This window comes from Aethina tumida, chromosome 4 (assembly GCF_024364675.1).
Source record: "Aethina tumida isolate Nest 87 chromosome 4, icAetTumi1.1, whole genome shotgun sequence".
Lineage (NCBI taxonomy): Eukaryota > Metazoa > Arthropoda > Insecta > Coleoptera > Nitidulidae > Aethina > Aethina tumida.
Window position 1 is genome coordinate 19733372 of NC_065438.1, and position 17655 is coordinate 19751026.

A 17655-nucleotide genomic window follows, 5' to 3' on the forward strand; every position below is an offset into this window, starting at 1 on the left:
ACACCAGATCCACCCTTTGCCATCCTCCGCGATTAAACAGGCATTGAATGCACAATAGAAACTGATTGGTGAGACAATTGAGGGTTTTTGCGATGTCAATTTGTTTTTGTATCGCGCACAATGCAGTAGGTTGTGACAAACAGTTGAGCCCGGTGCCGACAATTTACAAGCATTCAATTCAATCAACACATGAGAGGAATTTTGATTTCGGTTATTTATGTTAAATATTGAATTTATTCGGGCCGCATTGTGTCAGGTTTTAGCGTTTAATTATGTTATTATGATGATTTCGCATTTTCCGGTTTAAATAAAAATCGTCGCGATTTATTTTCCTCGCACAATCGCGCGTGATTCAATATTTTATTCGTTTGTTTATAAACAAATTAACCGGGGCTGTTGCCGCACAAGGGCGTTAATTCGATTTTCTTACTCATTTATTATACGTTGTTTTAATTTTGAATTCATTTTGATTGTTTCGTTTGTTCGACGCTTTATTTGTTTATTGGATTATAAATCCATATTCTGTATTTATGCTTGGATACAATGAATGATGAAAGAGACAAAATTAGGGATGAATAAAAAGAAAGACAGGGGAAAGAACAAGAGAAGAGGAGAAGTGAAGGGAAGAGAAGAGGAGATAAGAAAAGAGCAGAGCACGGAAGAGAAGATCGCGGAAGAGAAGAGAAGAAAAGAGAAGAGAAGAAAAGAGACGAGAAAAGAAGAGAAGAGGACATAAAAGAAGAGAGAGAAGAGTAGAGAACACGAGAAAAGTGAAGAGAAGAGAAGAGAAGAGAAGAAAAGAGAAGACAGAGGAAGAGGAGAAGATATGAGAAGGGAAGAGAAGAGAAGACAGAAGAGGAGAAGAAAAGAAGAGAGGAGTGAAGAGAAGGGAAGAGAAGAGAAGAGAAGAGAAGAGAAGACAGAGGAATAGGAGAAGATGTGAGAAGAGAAGAGAAGAGAAGAAAAGAGAAGACAGAGGAATAGGAGAAGATGTGAGAAGAGAAGAGAAGAGAAGAGAAGAGAAAAGAAGAGAAGAGAGGAGAAGAGAAGAGAAGAGAAGAAAAGAGAAGAGAAGAAAAGAGAAGAGAAGAGAAGAGAAGAGAAGAGAAGAGAAGGGAAGACAGGGGAAGAGGAGAAGATATGAGAAGAGAAGAGGAGAGGAATGAAGAGGAGATAAGAGAAGAGGAGAGAAGGGAAGAGAAGAGAAAAGAAGAGAAAAGGAGAGAAGAGAAGAAAAGAGAAGAGAAGAGAAGAGAAGGGAAAATAAGAAAAGAGGAGATAAAAGAAGAGGAGAGAAGAGAAGAGAAGAAAAGAGAAGACAGAAGAAGAGGAAAAAATATGAGAAGAAAAGACAGAAGAGGAAAAGAGAAGAGGAGAGAAGAGAAGAGAAGACGAGAAAAGAGAAGAGAAGAGAAGATAGGAGAAGAGAAAAAGGGAAGATATGAGAAGTAAAGAGGAGAAGAGCAAAAAAGAGAAGTGGAGAGTAAAATTGAGAATAGAAGAGAAGAGGTTAAAAAACATAGTAAGTAAGTTTAAATATTATCAATTATATTATTTATTTATTTTTAATATAATTTTTTAATTTAGTCAAAAAAAGTTTTCTGAAAAAGCAAAACGTAAAAATTCATGAAATTCGAATAACATTCTCGGTGTGCAGTTTAAATAGTGGGAAAGCATAAAGAATTGGATTAGAGGTTTGTGTTGGCGCTCCGCTCACACTTGTTGCTGGCGCCATGGATAATCCCCACTCCGCGCATCGATTGTTTAAACCCCGCCTAGGCGGCAGCCCATTGGCGCGGATATCTCCTAATCATATCAGGATATCTTTCGCGCCGTGCCGTCGCACTTTCGAAAGAAAACGGAGCGCCGACGAAATCCAGCCAACTTGAACGGCTCAGCCAGAACCGTCTTTTATAATAAAAGTTTTATTATATACCACTACATACTATATAATATATTTTTTAAATATTACTATGTATTATGAATAATACTTTGCTTTAAGTAAATATTAATTAAATTATTAAACTTATTTTACATAAGTATTTTATTGTTTTTTAGTTTTTCTATTTCAGTTTAATTGATTGATTTTTAATTCTTTTTTTTTCTTTTATTATTATTTTCTGTATTTGTTTGACCAAATTAAAATTTAAAATTGTATTTACAATTTTTGAATGTATTCAAAAATATTTGAAAAATGAATTGAGAAATAAAAAAAGTACTAAGAATGATATATAATTAATTTAAAATAAATTGAAAATTAATTAAAATAAGGTAATTATAAACAAATGTATTTTTAGATATTAAAAATAAAAGAAAAAGATCAAAGAAATTAAAATTATTGTAAATATAAGGAAAAATAGGGCATTTAATGAAAAAAAAAAAATATTAAAAAACTAAAAATGGAGTAAAATGTATTTTTAAAATTATATAATATATTAAGTAGTGATTTAAAAATATATAAATATAAATATAAATATAAAAAATTCACATCCTAAATTCACGTTTATATTAAATAAAACAATTTTTGTTAAATTGTTGTTACTTAATTTTATGAATTAAGGATTTATATTTTGTTTAAAAATAGAATAAAAATATTATTATATTTTAAGGATTTAGGGTTTTATTATAAAAGAAAATAACGAGCATTTAATAAAAAAAAATGATATTAAAAAAGGAGGACTAAATATCAAAAAATGTGATGTTAAATTCATGTTTATATTATATACCATAACATAATTTTTGTTAAATTTGTTATTGAATTTTATGAATTAAGGATTAATTAATGGTTTAAAAATAGAATAAAAATATGAAAATCATTAAGAATTAAAAACTAAAGATGAAGAATATTGAAACATTGAAACAGTGTTTAATTTTAATTAAAATTTAAAAAAAAAATAATGCTTATTATCTGATTATCATTAATTTATATAGAAGTTAAATTCTAAAATTTATTAACCATTAAAATTACACTAAATATTAAACTGATAAAAGGAAGGTTGATAGGAAAAAATTAATTGAAAAAAACTCTGTCAAAGAGTTTTTAAAATTATTAAATATAGATTTTTTTTGTAAAAAATATTTAAAAAATATATATAAATAAATAAATTAAAATTTATTATATTATATTTAAAGATATTATTGAAATTTTTATGTCTTTAAAAACAATTTTAATAGTGACTATTATAATTATTATCCAATTAATTATTATTATATAGAAATTAAATTTTTAAAAATTAACTGAAATTTATTAATCACTAAAATTATACTAAATATTAAATTAATAAAAAGAATATTATTAGGAAATAAAATAGTACTACTGCTAATGTCTTGTATTTAGGTTAAAATTATTAAATGCAGATTTATTATGTAAAAATAATAAAATTTTTATTTAACAATTTAAATACAAAATATTAAATTATTTTAATACAACTTAAAATTTATTAAAATTATGTTTCTATTACAAAGATTTAAATTTAAGAAAATTAAAGAAGACATAATCAAAATTTTTAAAACAATGTCTTTGAAAAACAATTTTAAAAAAGTAATTATAACCATAATCCAATTTCGTATCAATTTATATAGAAATTAAATTTTTAAAAGTAAACTAAAATTTATCAACCACTAAAATTATATTAAGGTTAAAATTATTAAATACAGATTTTTTTGTAAAAATATATTAAAAAAATTTATTTAGCAATTTTTATGTAGAATAAGGTAGATAATTTAAAATTTTAATAGAAAATATTAAATTATTTTAATATAACTTAAAATTTATTAAAATTGTATTTGTATTATAAAGATTTAAATTAAAGAAATTGAAGAAGATATAATTAAAATTTTTAAAACAATATCTTTTTCTATTTTTAAAAAGTAATTATTACAATTGTTCTCAATTTCTCATCAATTTATATAGAAATTAAATTTTTAAAAGTACACTAAAATTAATTAACTATTAAAATTATACAGAGTATTAGACTAGTAAAGAGAACTACTGCCAAAGTCTTGTAATTAGGTTAAAATTATTAAATATAGATTTTTTTTGTAAAAATATGGTTATACAATTTTTATTTTAAAATGTAAAATGTAAAAATATATTAGAAAATATTAAATTATTCTAATATAATTTAAAATTTATTAAAATTATATTTTGTATTATAAAGATTTAAATTTAGAAATTAAAATTAAAAAACAATTTTAAAAAGTAATTATTATAATTATTATCCAGTTCTTATTATTTTATATAGGAATTATTTTTTTTTTAAATAAACTAAAATTATTAACGGTTAAAATTATACTATTAATATTAAATATAAAAATTAAAAGAAACCTAATATGAAAAAAATAAATACCTACTATCAATATCATCACATTTAGGCTACAATTATTAAATACACTTTTTCTTATTAATATTTGTTAATAAATTTTAATTTAACAATTTTTTATATAAAAAAACTAGATATTTGAATGAATATGTAATAGAAAATATTATTATATTAAATTAACTTAAAATATATTAAATTTATAATTGTGTAAATTAAAATTTAAAGAAACTATAGAAGCTATAAAGAATTTTTTAAAATTGTGTCTATAATTTTAAAATGCAACAAATATTATCCAACTATCATCAATCTATTATTGTTTAATATTGTTATGGTTATAAAAATTATACCAAATATGAAACTAATTAAAAGAGGCTTAATGGGAAAAGAATAAGGTTACTGTCAAAATATTGTACTTGAGTTAAAATTATACAATAAAAATTTGCTTATAAATATTTGTTAATTTAACAATTATTTATGAGATTAATATGAGGAAAAAAATTATTTGTCTAGTAATTGTATAGATTATTTAATTTTTTTATTCATTATTATTTATTTCTACTGATACAAACAAAGGTAATAATTTTATAATCACAAATGTTCTTCAATATATTTAATTAACAAAAAATATGTAATAATAAAAATATTCAGGAATAGTTATAATATTAAAGTAAAAAATGATTGTCAATTATGTTAATTTATGTATTTTCAAAGATTAAATTAATAAATTGGAAGGTTAGGTTCAAATAATAAAAAATAAATAATTTGATAATACCTACAAATTATATATTATAATAGAAATGATGGTGTATTGTATTTTTTATCATTAGGTCATAATTAATGATACTTTATTGTTATTAAATTTATATTTAATAGCATACCGATCACCAATGTACAAAAGTTTATTAATTGTATTTTCCCATTACGACAATTCACCAAAAACGATGCTGAATCACCGGCATTCATCTCGTATAATAATCTGCCCTAGTAAAAAAAAAATAATAATAAAAAATAGAAAAGTGCCTGCCCAATCGGTCGTCAACAAACAACAACACCCATCCGATTGACCCCCACCGACAAAGGCGACGATAACCGAAATTCATTGTGCACCGCGCTAATGTATCATAATCCGGTGGTTAAAATTTGAATAATTCGGCGCACACAGACCGCCCTCGCGCCCCCATCCCTACCACCGCACGGCGGCCCGGCCGAATCAACAAGAACGGGGAAATGTGTGTGTGTGTGTTTTGAAATCGCCGGCCTCGTGATTCCAGTCGAAACCGCACCACAATCTGGTTTGCAACCCGGAGCGAGCGGACCAACCGATTCGCCAGTGACACGACACCGTACACCCCCGGTCACGAGACGAACGTGCGAACTGTTGTCGGGTTCAAATTTTTGTTTTTTTTTTTGGTAATACTTTTTGTTGTTCGTCCGGAGAAGATGTCGTCGCCGAAGCCGGTGCACTCGCAGGAGCACATCAAGAGGCCCATGAACGCGTTCATGGTGTGGTCGAGGGGACAGAGACGGAAGATGGCACAGGAGAATCCGAAGATGCACAACTCGGAGATTTCGAAGCGGCTTGGTGCCGAGTGGAAGCTGCTCAGCGAGACGGAGAAGAGGCCGTTCATCGACGAAGCTAAAAGATTGAGGTAAATATACATTACTATTTAACTAAGTCTTGTCGAAATTAATAAAATTGCTAAAAATTTATCAATTTTACTACAGAGATATTAAATTATATTATTATATTAATTAATAACTATAATTTTTTATGACTTGATTATTGTTAATTATAAATTAGAAAATTACTTAAGTTTTTTCTAAAATATAATGTATATTTTTTAATTCAAGTGAAAAAAAATTGCATGGATATTTAGTTTTTTTCCATATTTAGATAAAGTTTATAACTATGTTATTTATAAAATATCCAAAAATGGCCAAATCAAATAAAAAACTGCAAAAAAGGTAAATTTTTTACAAAAAATTCACTAAATTAATAAAATTAACTGTAAAAAAATAACAATTACAGACAAATCTAAAAAACATTTTCTTCAATTGTCTACTTACTTCTTATTATTTACTTCATAATGTAAATTTGAATAAATTTTTTCTAAAATACAATCATATTTTAATTGATAATATTTTCATCTAAATGAAATGAAATAAGAAAAAAAATGAGTCAGAAAAAAGCCATAAAATAATCTTAAATGAGAAGAACGAATAACATGGAATTACTTAATTATAGTCAGTTATTAATAATTAATTAATTAGTTAATATTTATTAAGTTTATTACCCTGTATACATTATTTATTTTGTAATTTAAATTTTACAATTTTAAATAATAATTATACTATAATGTTATTTATAAAATATCTGTAAATGGTCAAATCAGATAAAAAATGCTAAAAAATGGTAAACTTTCCACCATAATTAATAACAAAAAACAATCAAAAAATATGCACAAAAATTGTAAAAAATCAACAATTTTGTTACAGAAAAATGTAAAAAATATATTTCTTTAAATGTTATTATTTACTTTATTACTTAACTTATTTATTTAACATTTTTCTAAAATACATCATATTTTAATTAATAATATTTTTAACTAAATTATGATTATAAAATATCAAAAAAAAAACAGTCAAAAAACAAAATAAATTTGCCACATTTCCATTAATGACTTAATTATTGTTAGTTATTAATAATTAGTTAGTTAATTAAGTTTATTACATTTTTCTGAAATAAAATGTATATTTTAAATAATAATTATACTATAATGTTATTTACAAAATATTCGAAAATTTTTACCATAATTACAAAAATTGTAAAAAATGAAAAATTTTGTTACAGAAAAATGTAAAATGTATATTTCTTCAAATAACTACTACAAATAATTTTGTATGAATGAATTATTGTTAGTTAAAAATCACATAAATTAGTTATTATTTACTTTATTATTTAAATTTAACATTTTCATACAATCATATTTTAATTGATAATATTTTTAACTAAATGATGATCATAAAATATCACAGAAAAATGAGTAAGAAAAAGTAAATTTGTCACAAAATAATCTTAAATGAGAAGAACAGATAACATGGAATTACTTAGTTTTATTAATTTATTAATTAGTGTATTTTTTTATTTATTTTTAATTTTTATCCTGTATATATTATTTATTTTGTAATTTAAATTTAACAGTTTTCTAAGATAAAATTCATATTTTATATAATAATTTGATAATATTTTTAATTAATGATAATTAGGAAATATCCAAAAAAGGAGACAAAATTTTGATTTCAAATTAAAAAAAAAGTGCATGTAGTTATTTAAATTGTTTTCTGAAAAATATATATTTTTTTCAAATTTGATCATGTTTATAAAAATAATATTTTTAAAATATCTGAAAATTATCAAATCAAATAAAAAATACATCAAAAGAAGTATATATACCACAATATTAATTACAAAAATCTTATCTAAATTAAAAAAATTAAACTGCATTAAAATTACTAAAAAGTTATCAATTTTTTCTACAGAATCACTTGATAATTACAAACAATTTTTATGACATAATTATTGTTTGTTAATTGTAATTTATATAATCAGTTAATATTGATTAAGTTTTTTAACCTGTATATACCATTAATTATTTCGTAATTTAAATGTAACATTTTTCTAAGATGAAATGTATATTTTATATAATAATTTGATAATGTTTTTAATTAAATGATAATTAAAAGATATCCAAAGATTGACGCAAGAAAGGAAATTTACTGACTACTGAAAATGTTGCATGAGGTTATTTGATTTAGTTTCTACCATAAAAAGTATATTTTTCATAATTATTAATTATAATTAATTCATGTTTATAACAATAATGATATTTATAAAATACACGAAAATAATCAAACCAAATAAAAAAGGCATAAAAAAAAAGTTAATTTAGTATAATAAATAATTACAAAAATCTTCTCCAAATTAATAAAATTAAATTGCTAAAAAATTAATAAACAATAAACAATTTTTCTACAGAAAAATATAAAAAAAATATTTATATTTTAAAATTTTTACGACTTAATTATTGTTAATTACAAATATATTTTTTTCATAATTTGACATGTTTATTAGCTACAATGATGTTTATAAAAAAAACATTCAAATCAAATAAAAAATGCGTCAAAAGTAAATTTGCCACAACAATTTTAAAAATATTTACTGACAAACAGAATTTTTGTGTGTGTGTGTAATAAATGATATCATTGATTTATTTTATTAAAAATCCTTTCAGTGACACCCCTTTTTTATTATTTACTCTTAAAATATTAATCAATCCATCAGTGAACATTTTATTTGTTTAATACATACATTAGATAACAAAAAAACAGGCGGGAAATTATTATTATGTAGAAAATACGTTATATTTCAATTTTATTATTGCTGCATTTGTTGTAATAATAAGAATATCTAATCTATTACGTAGACAAATGTTTATTCTTCGTCATTATCTTAAATAAATGTCTCGATTTGACTTTTCCACAGAAACAAAAATTATTATTGATGAATACTGTATTATATAATATTAAATAATATATTACTTAAAATTCCACAAAAAATAAGATTACTACAAATAAATTTATTAATTAATAATTAATTGTATTTGTATTATGATATTAATTAAGAATTTAATCTGTTTTTAATTTTAATTTGAATAAAATTCTAAATTACAACAAGAATAAATATTTCTTATTCGTGATATCTTTATAAAAATTTTAATATTTACTTCAAGAATAAAAATTAATTAAATAAAAATAATATTTAATTAAATGCAATTTTTTATATTAACTAACAATTAATAATAATTTTAAATTCGACCTTGTTGATCTCTTTATAAAAAAATTAACAATTTAATTTTTTATTTTGATTTAAAATTTCTCATAAATTACACTTATTTTTAATGTTAATTTTCCATTTTTTATTTTTTTATAATAACTTTAATAATTTAATATTTATTTTTAAAATTAATAATATGTTACTAAACAATTTAATTTTTAATCGGGTATAAGAAATTATATTCTTCAATCTTGACTTTTTTTATAAAATATACTAATTTTATAATTAATTTTAATTTAAAATTGTATTTATTTATTGAAAATGAATCGTATGTTATATAATGGGATATAATAAATTAAATTATCTCCTTTACTTCTTTTTACAAATTTTAATAATTTAATATTTACTCTAAAAATCAATAATTAATTAAATGTTATTAATAAATAAAACTGTTTTAATATAATTAAGTGTTTTTAATTTTTAGTTGATTATATTAAATTAAATTGTACCTCCATGATATCTTTATAAATAATAATTTAATATTTTATTTTTATTTAAAATTTTAAAATTCCTTATAAATTTATACACACTTAATAAAAGTTAATAAAATGTTAATATGAATTTCTGCAGTTTATTTAAAAATTAAAATTTTTTTATTCAGTATTTATTGACTAAAAATTAATGAAATGTATAAAATAAAATAAATCCCCCCTTCTTGTCACTTTTATAAAAATTTTAATAATGTTACCTAACAGTTTATTATTGGTTATAATAAATTAAATTCCCTATTTTTGGTTTCTTTTTAAAAAAAATTAACAATTCTCTATTTAATTTTTATTTAAAATTTCTTATAAATTTAGATAATAAAATGTGAATAACATATGTTTTTAAATTTTTCTTTCTTGATTTTTTATAAAAACTAATAATTTAATATTTATATTTAAAAAAAATAAAACATTACTAATAAGTATAAATATTTTTCTTATTTACTAAGAGTTTATTCATTTTTTTATCAGATATAATAAATTATATTTTTGTATCTTGATTTCTGTATAAAATTTACTGATTTAATATTTAATTTTAATTTATTTTAAAATTGTATTTATTTAATGAAAATTAGAAAAATAATGAAAAATAGAAGAATTAAATTCTTCCCTTCTTGACTATAAAAATTTTAATAATTTAATACATATATTTTAATAATTAATTAAATGTTAGTAATAGAAATAAAAGTTTTTGATATTAATTAACTGCTTATTATTTTTTAGTTAGTTATATCAAATCAAAATTTAACATCTTAATTCCTTTGCAAAAGTTAATTTAAGTTTAATTGAGTATAATAGTTGTAATTAATTATAAGAATTTTGACATTTTTATGTAATGTTTATTAATTTAATTGTAAAAAAATAATTAAAATAATTTTATTCAGTATTTATTCACTGATAATTAATATATTAAATAAAATAAATCCCCTCTTCTTGACATCTTTATAAAAATGTTAATAATGTTACCTAACAATAAAATGATTTCTTTATAAAAAATAATAACTTTCTATTTAATTTTTATTAAAAATTTCTTACAAAATTGAACGTATTTTCCAAAAATTAATAAAACGTTAGTAACGTGTTTATTTTATTAAAATTCTCTCAATTCATGAAAAGCCGATGATTTATGGTATTTCTGTTTATACACACATGAGTAATTTTTATTATTATTCGCAAGAAAGGTCGATTGTAATTTTTTGTTCCCCGATATTGACACAGCGATAAGTCGCACAAGGGCTGTGTATTTAATCTTTGAAATAATGTAAACCTGAACAAATAATTTATATATCACACAATGCAGATAAAGTATTTCCTTATTTGTTTGCACTTAAACAAAAATATTCGTTCATGCTCTTTTACGGTCACTTTTCAGTGCCTAACACCTTGTGTATACAAGATAATGTTCCCTTTGTACTTCCACAATACGTATTTCTATAGTTATCAGTTGACAAACACACTCGCATCTTGGGAATTATGAATTGCTGTTGACTTGTTACCGAGAAATCAAAATAACATTTCGGGATGCATAACGGTGCCTCTTATGCACCGTCCAAGGTTGGCTGCATTTTTTTTATTTTTGCACCGTTCAAACATATGCGTCGGGGGTAAATAACGAATATGGATTTTCGTTTACAGATCGTCCGTTGTGTTTGGGCAAACATTGCGGGTAACACGTGCCACAAAATTTTGATAAGACGTCACCTTCGGACGTGGTTTGCAAATTTTGCAATTAGAGGTGTTATGTGGTCGGACCGAAAACAATTAAACACGTAACGAATTCGTTTACAACGTGACATTTCCCACACGTATTACGTACGCGTGGGGGCTAATAATGCAGGCGGGACTCCTCATCTCAATAAACAGAGATTTAAAGTGATTCACTACAAAACAGGTCGTCTGTTTTACAAAAGATAACAGTGAGCGCTCCGGAACGGTCCTTATGCAAGCTATTAGAGGGACTTATGCGAGATTAGAAGGGGTATATTAATATAGTCATAATGCAGTGTTATAGCTATACAATCTTATTAGTTTCGATGGGGACAAAAGTCCCTTTTTGGATCGCTCATCGTTTTTAATCGACGGGGCGGGGACTTTTCGGCTTTATTCGTCTCGGCACTGTCTCGGGGTTGGGGCTGGGGTTAGCAAAAAAATTCGTTTCTTTTCTTATTATGTGGAGGCACTAATGAAATACTTGTGTTATTTAAATAAGAAAAAATACTATTTTTATACTCAAATTGCTGTTAATAAGATTGTCACGTATCAAATGTGAATTGGAAAAAAATTGTATATATAAAATTTAAACTAATTTCTTGTTATATTTATTATTATCTTATTATTTTTAAATTAAGAAATCTTTTTTAAATATAAAGATTTTTGGATATAAAAATCATTTGCTTTTTGAATAACTAATGAATTTTAAATCTTCTCGTCTTTGTCTTTTTTTATAACAAATGAAATTAAAATTAATTTTAAATTTTCAAAATATTTTAGTTTATTATACCAAATTAAAAAATATATTTGCAATATAAAGTATAATTTTGAATTAAAAATATAATAAACATATTATTTTATTTAAGTTATTATTTTTTATAAAGAGATTAAGAATGTAGTATTTTAATTAATTAATTTTCTATGTAATATATTTAAATCAAGATAAAATAATTAACTCTCAGTTAAATTGTTAAATTTCTATAAAGAAATCAAAAATGGAGAATTTATTATATCCTTTTTAGAAATAATTAACTATTAATGCATCATTAAAAACATTTCAAAATAATAAATACAATTTTAAATAAAAAAATTTAATTAAAAATAATATATTATTAAATATAAGATATAATTTGATTAATTAATTAATAATTAACTGTTAGATAACTTTAAAAAATACATATATATATATATATATATATATATATATATATATATATATATATATAACTATATATACTAAATAAAAATAATTTTGGATGAAATTATAAATAAAAATAATACATTAAATTATTAAATTTTGTAAGAAGAAATCAAGATTTAGTTATTGAATTAATTAAAAAGTGATTAAATGTTAGATATCTTAAAAAATATATTCCTATAACTAATATTTTATTAATTTATTTAAGAATTAATTGTATCCATTAAAGAAATACTTAACTGACAATTAACATTTAAAATAATAATTTTCAGTAAATAAATAAAATGTGAGAGTAAAAATTTTAAATAAATTAATATATTATGTATTATTGTTTATAAAGAAATCAGGAAATTTTATTTATTATCGTTTAAAATGTGTTTAAAAAATAATAAACAGTTAGTTATTATGAAAATTATTAATTTTCACTAAATAAATACAATTTTAGATTAAAAATCTTAAATAAAATAATATATAAAATTATTAAATTTTTATAAAGGTATAAACTTTCTATAAAGAAATCAAGAAATTCATTTAAAAAATAATTAATTGTCAATGAATCGTTAAAAACATGTCATAATAAAAACATAATATCAATAATAATTTTTTTAAAGAAATTAAGAAGGTTAATTAACTCATTAAAAAGTAATTAACTCACTATAAAGAACTTAAAAAATGAATAAATGTAAAGAATATTCTATTAATTTATTTAAGAAATGGAAATGTGATTTATTATGTGTATTAAAGAAATAATTATGAGTTGATCATTAAAAATATGTTTAAAAATAATTAAGTGTTAGTTAATATAACAATTAATAATTTTCAGTAAATAAATATAATTTTGAATTAAAAATTTTTGGTAAAAATAATTTATAAATTATTAAATTTTTTATAAAAAAATCAAGAAGGTGGAATTTAATTAATTAACTAATTAAAAAGTAATTAACTATTAAGATAACTTAAAAAATGTATACATGCAACAAATATTCTATTAATTTATTTAAGATATATTATGTCTATTAAAGAAATAATTAACAGTGGATCATTAAAAGTCTGTTAAAAAAATAAACTGTTAATATCAAAATTAATAATTTTCAGTAAATAAATATAATTTTGCATATATTAAATTTTTATAAAGAAGTCAATAAGTATAATTAAAAAATAAATAAATAAAAGTAATTAACTGTTAGATAACTAAATATGTACGTTTAATTAATATATTATTAATTTCTAAAATTAATATTAAATTTTTAAAGCTTTAATTTAATTTATTATACACATGAAGAAAATAGTTAATTATCATCAAAAATAGTAATTTTTAATAAATAAATACAATTTTGGATTGAACATTTTAAATAAATCAATATTAATTAATAAATTTTTATAAAGAAATCAGAAACGTAATAAAAATAAACATCAAAAATAATAATTTTCAGTAAATAAATAAAATTTTAAATAAAATAATATATAAAATTATTAAATTTTTATAAAGAAGTCGTTAAGTATAATTATATTATTTAACTAATTAAAAAATAATTATCTGTTAAAAAATATTCTAAATATTAATAAAACATACGTTTAACTAATATTTTATTAACTTTAAAAATATATATAAATTTGTTAAACTTTTTATTTAGTTTATTTTTCCTATATAGGAAATAATTATATATAAATTGATCATTAAAAATATGTTTAAAAAATATCTGTTAATTAACATCGAAAATATAAATTTTCAGTAATTAAAAATATTGATTTTATTTTTTATTTGAAAATAAGTTAAATTTTAAATTAATTGATTAATTTTTTTTTAAATCAAAAATTAGTTAAGAAATAGAGAATTTGTTTTCCTTATTATAAATTAATAAAATATTAATTGTACTAATATTTAAAAGAGTGAAAAAAGTTTCGCCCCCGGGTGGGCTCGAACCACCAACCTTTCGGTTAACAGCCGAACGCGCTAGCCAATTGCGCCACGGAGGCAGATGAACATATATTTATTTATATGGCTTAATTAATCAAACAAAAAAAACAAAATTATTCAAATATACAATGTAATAATTCGATATCATTGCAATTATAAAATAAAATTGAGAAAATTTGATTTTTGAACATGTTTTTGTATATAAAGCCAATGTCCCAAAATTCAATTTTCAACAAAGAACCAACATAACCGTAATGAGAGGCAAATCAATTATTTTTAACGATATTATAAATTATTCCTATTCATTAAGAATTAAATACTAAGCAAAAAGTTTAAAAAGAATCATTAAGGCGTTAAAAATAATGAATCACGAATCAAAACCTTGAGATGAATTCTATAGAATCATCACAATCGTAATTAAATAATGGATTATTGGCCTTTTCATAGAACGGTTGTTGTTTTTTAAAGACCATAAATTTACTATTATATCTTCTAATCTCCTATTAAAGTCATCTTTATGCTTCTTCAGATAACCTTTAGTTTTTTAGCTCTTAATTGCAATAAAAAATCATCATTTTTACATGTTTACTTATGTAATCAGGTCTTTGCTGGAAAATTTTACTTCCTAATTGTTTTGTTCTATTGTTCGTTTCTTAAGCACCGAATAATAAAACCAATCAACAGTTAATTCATCGATTAAAAAACGATCCGCCTGGCATAAATTGCAAGCTAGACGAAACTGAAATGTAAGTACTGACGGAGAAATCACGTTGCGCAAAGTATAACAATACACTATCTAAGCCAACATATTCAGCTGGCGACAAAAGATAATGCCTCCATTGTAAGGACACATTGAGCACCTCCTGTGATCCCTATTCAGAGGGAGATTGTCTCTAGGCAAGCTCTGTCTCCAATCCCCCGTCCGCCACAATGGACCTTTTCACGCGCCACCTCCTTTTGTTCTAACCGAGCAATTGGAGTATTTACCTCTGCTTTGCTTGTTGCCGCCCCCGCCCTCCGGTATAAAGGATAAGATGCCCGCCTGATTGATTCCCGATCAGCCTAAACTGTGAATTATCCCCTCACAATTGTTTCCGTTGTTTCAGAGCGTTGCACATGAAGGAACATCCGGACTACAAATACCGTCCACGCAGAAAACCGAAGCCACTATTGAAAAAAGAACCCAAATTCTTCTCCCCCTTAATGGCCTCCTCCATGGACAACCCGAACTTGCCCAGAAGCCTGTTGCCCCCCATCTCCATAGCCTCGGGCCTCCCACCTCTGTCCAGTCCGGACTCAGATCCGTTGAAGCTGTCCAGAACGCTGTTCCCTCCGCTACCCTACCTGTACCACCCGTTCCGGCACCCGGACGACACCAAACTGGCGGCCGAGCTGGCGTTGCTGTACAGCAACAACCCCATTTACCCGCCCAGCCTGAACTGGCCCATCAACGGCCTGCCGTCAAACGTCAACAGCCCGTGCAACATCTGCCCGCCGACCTTCCCCCGACGGACGCCCAGTCCTGAGGACATGAAGCGGCCGGTGTGCGTCATCATGAAGAACGACGAGTTCAGGAACGAACCGATACCGGGCCACGTCATATGAAAACCGCTCCCGGTTCTGCCGGAAAGGCTGAACCTGGGCACATGGTTTAGTGATATCGCCAACCTGGCGACCAGTTCCAACGCCACGGCGACCGTGTCGACGGCCGACAACCGGTCCGGCCGCGACAGCAACAGTCCCTGCGACATGACTAATAAAAATTGTTTTAACGGTAATTAGACGAGACAATCGGCGCGCGAGCTTTTGGATTTTCGTGGGTGCGTGCGGCGATGGGACAGTGCAATTGTACATTACCGGCACCAGTTTTTTTTTGTAAATATGTTTGTTTATGTTTGTACAAATGTTTGTTATATTTATATGTTATAAGTGTAGTACAAATTGTTTTGTTAATTTTGTCCAGGATAGAACAATATCATTGTAGATCAATCAATGTAAAAATGTTAATTAGAATAAAGTTTTCTTTTATAAATGTGTTGTTTTTGATTTACCAAAAATTCAATTCAAAAATAAAAGTGGAAGTAATATTTTATATAAATTAGAGAATAAAATCTGTAATGACACAAAAACTAAAATGAAATCTAAATGATAAGACAAATGATAAAATATAATTACAAATTTGATATGAAAAAATATTATATTAAATTAAGAAAATAAATGGTTAAATATGATTAAACATAAAAAAATTATATAAATTAAATAATGAAATCTATTATTTGAAAATACAAAAAAAGGAAAAATAAAAGTAAAGACTAACAAAAAAAAATAATTATTACAATAATGATACAGATATTTTCCAAAATTTACTGATAGAAAAAATTAAATTAAATAAATCTGGCAGGTCAAGTAATGAAACAATAATAACATATTATAAAATAAATGAAAAGAAATAATTACTATAACAATAAAATAAATTTATAAATTTAGTGAAATAATAAAATTTATTGATAAATTGAGAAAATTAAATTAAAAAAAACGACATTTATATAGAACACCTGAAGAATAAAATAAAATAAAATAGTAAGACAAACAATAAAATTATAATTATGTTAAGTAGAAAGATTTTAAGTTTAATCTGGAAAATGTTAAAATTTAGTAAAAAATTAAATAAATATTTAATTTGCCGTATAAAAAATAACTAATAAAATATAAAAAAATATTTGTTTTATTATATAAAAATATAAATAGTATAATATTATTAATAATCTAGGATATAAAAAAAAAGGAATAAAAAGAAAGACAAATAAAGACAACCCCTAAAAATAATTACAATAATGAGAAGAAACATTTACAGCTAAATCTGTTAAGATATTAAATTTTATTGATATATTAAAAAGACCATAATTCATACAATAATAAACTATTTTGACATATCTAAGAAAGTAAATTAAATTTAAAAATAATAAAAATTGAAAATAAATAGAGAGGAGAGCAATAAAATATACAATAATAATAAGAACGATTTTAAACTAGAATTGATAAGATATTACTTTTTATTAATATACTAAATAATAATAAAATAGAGTACTATATATATATATATATATATATATATATAATAAATAAAA

General features: G+C 23.1%; 1 protein-coding gene and 1 non-coding gene across 2 annotated transcripts; one reads left to right on the forward strand and one right to left on the reverse strand.

Annotated features, from left to right (window-relative positions):
- Window positions 1–5150: 5150 nt before the first annotated feature.
- LOC109604453 (transcription factor SOX-14-like) lies at window positions 5151–16545 on the forward strand. Its single transcript, XM_020020983.2, has 2 exons — window positions 5151–5971; window positions 15634–16545. The coding sequence occupies exons 1-2, from the start codon at window positions 5763–5765 to the stop codon at window positions 16130–16132; spliced, it is 708 nt and encodes a 235-aa protein (XP_019876542.1). The 5' UTR covers window positions 5151–5762; the 3' UTR covers window positions 16133–16545.
- Trnan-guu (transfer RNA asparagine (anticodon GUU)) lies at window positions 14513–14586 on the reverse strand. The gene has a single exon. It is a non-coding gene; the product is annotated as a tRNA-Asn (tRNA).
- Window positions 16546–17655: the final 1110 nt, after the last annotated feature.

Coding starts and splice junctions, on each gene's coding strand:
- LOC109604453 (XM_020020983.2), top strand. CDS start 5,763: ATGTCGTCGCCGAAGCCGGTGCACTCGCAGGAGCACATCAAGAGGCCC. Junction 5,972..15,633: donor GACGAAGCTAAAAGATTGAG/GTAAATATACAT, acceptor CCGTTGTTTCAG/AGCGTTGCACATGAAGGAAC.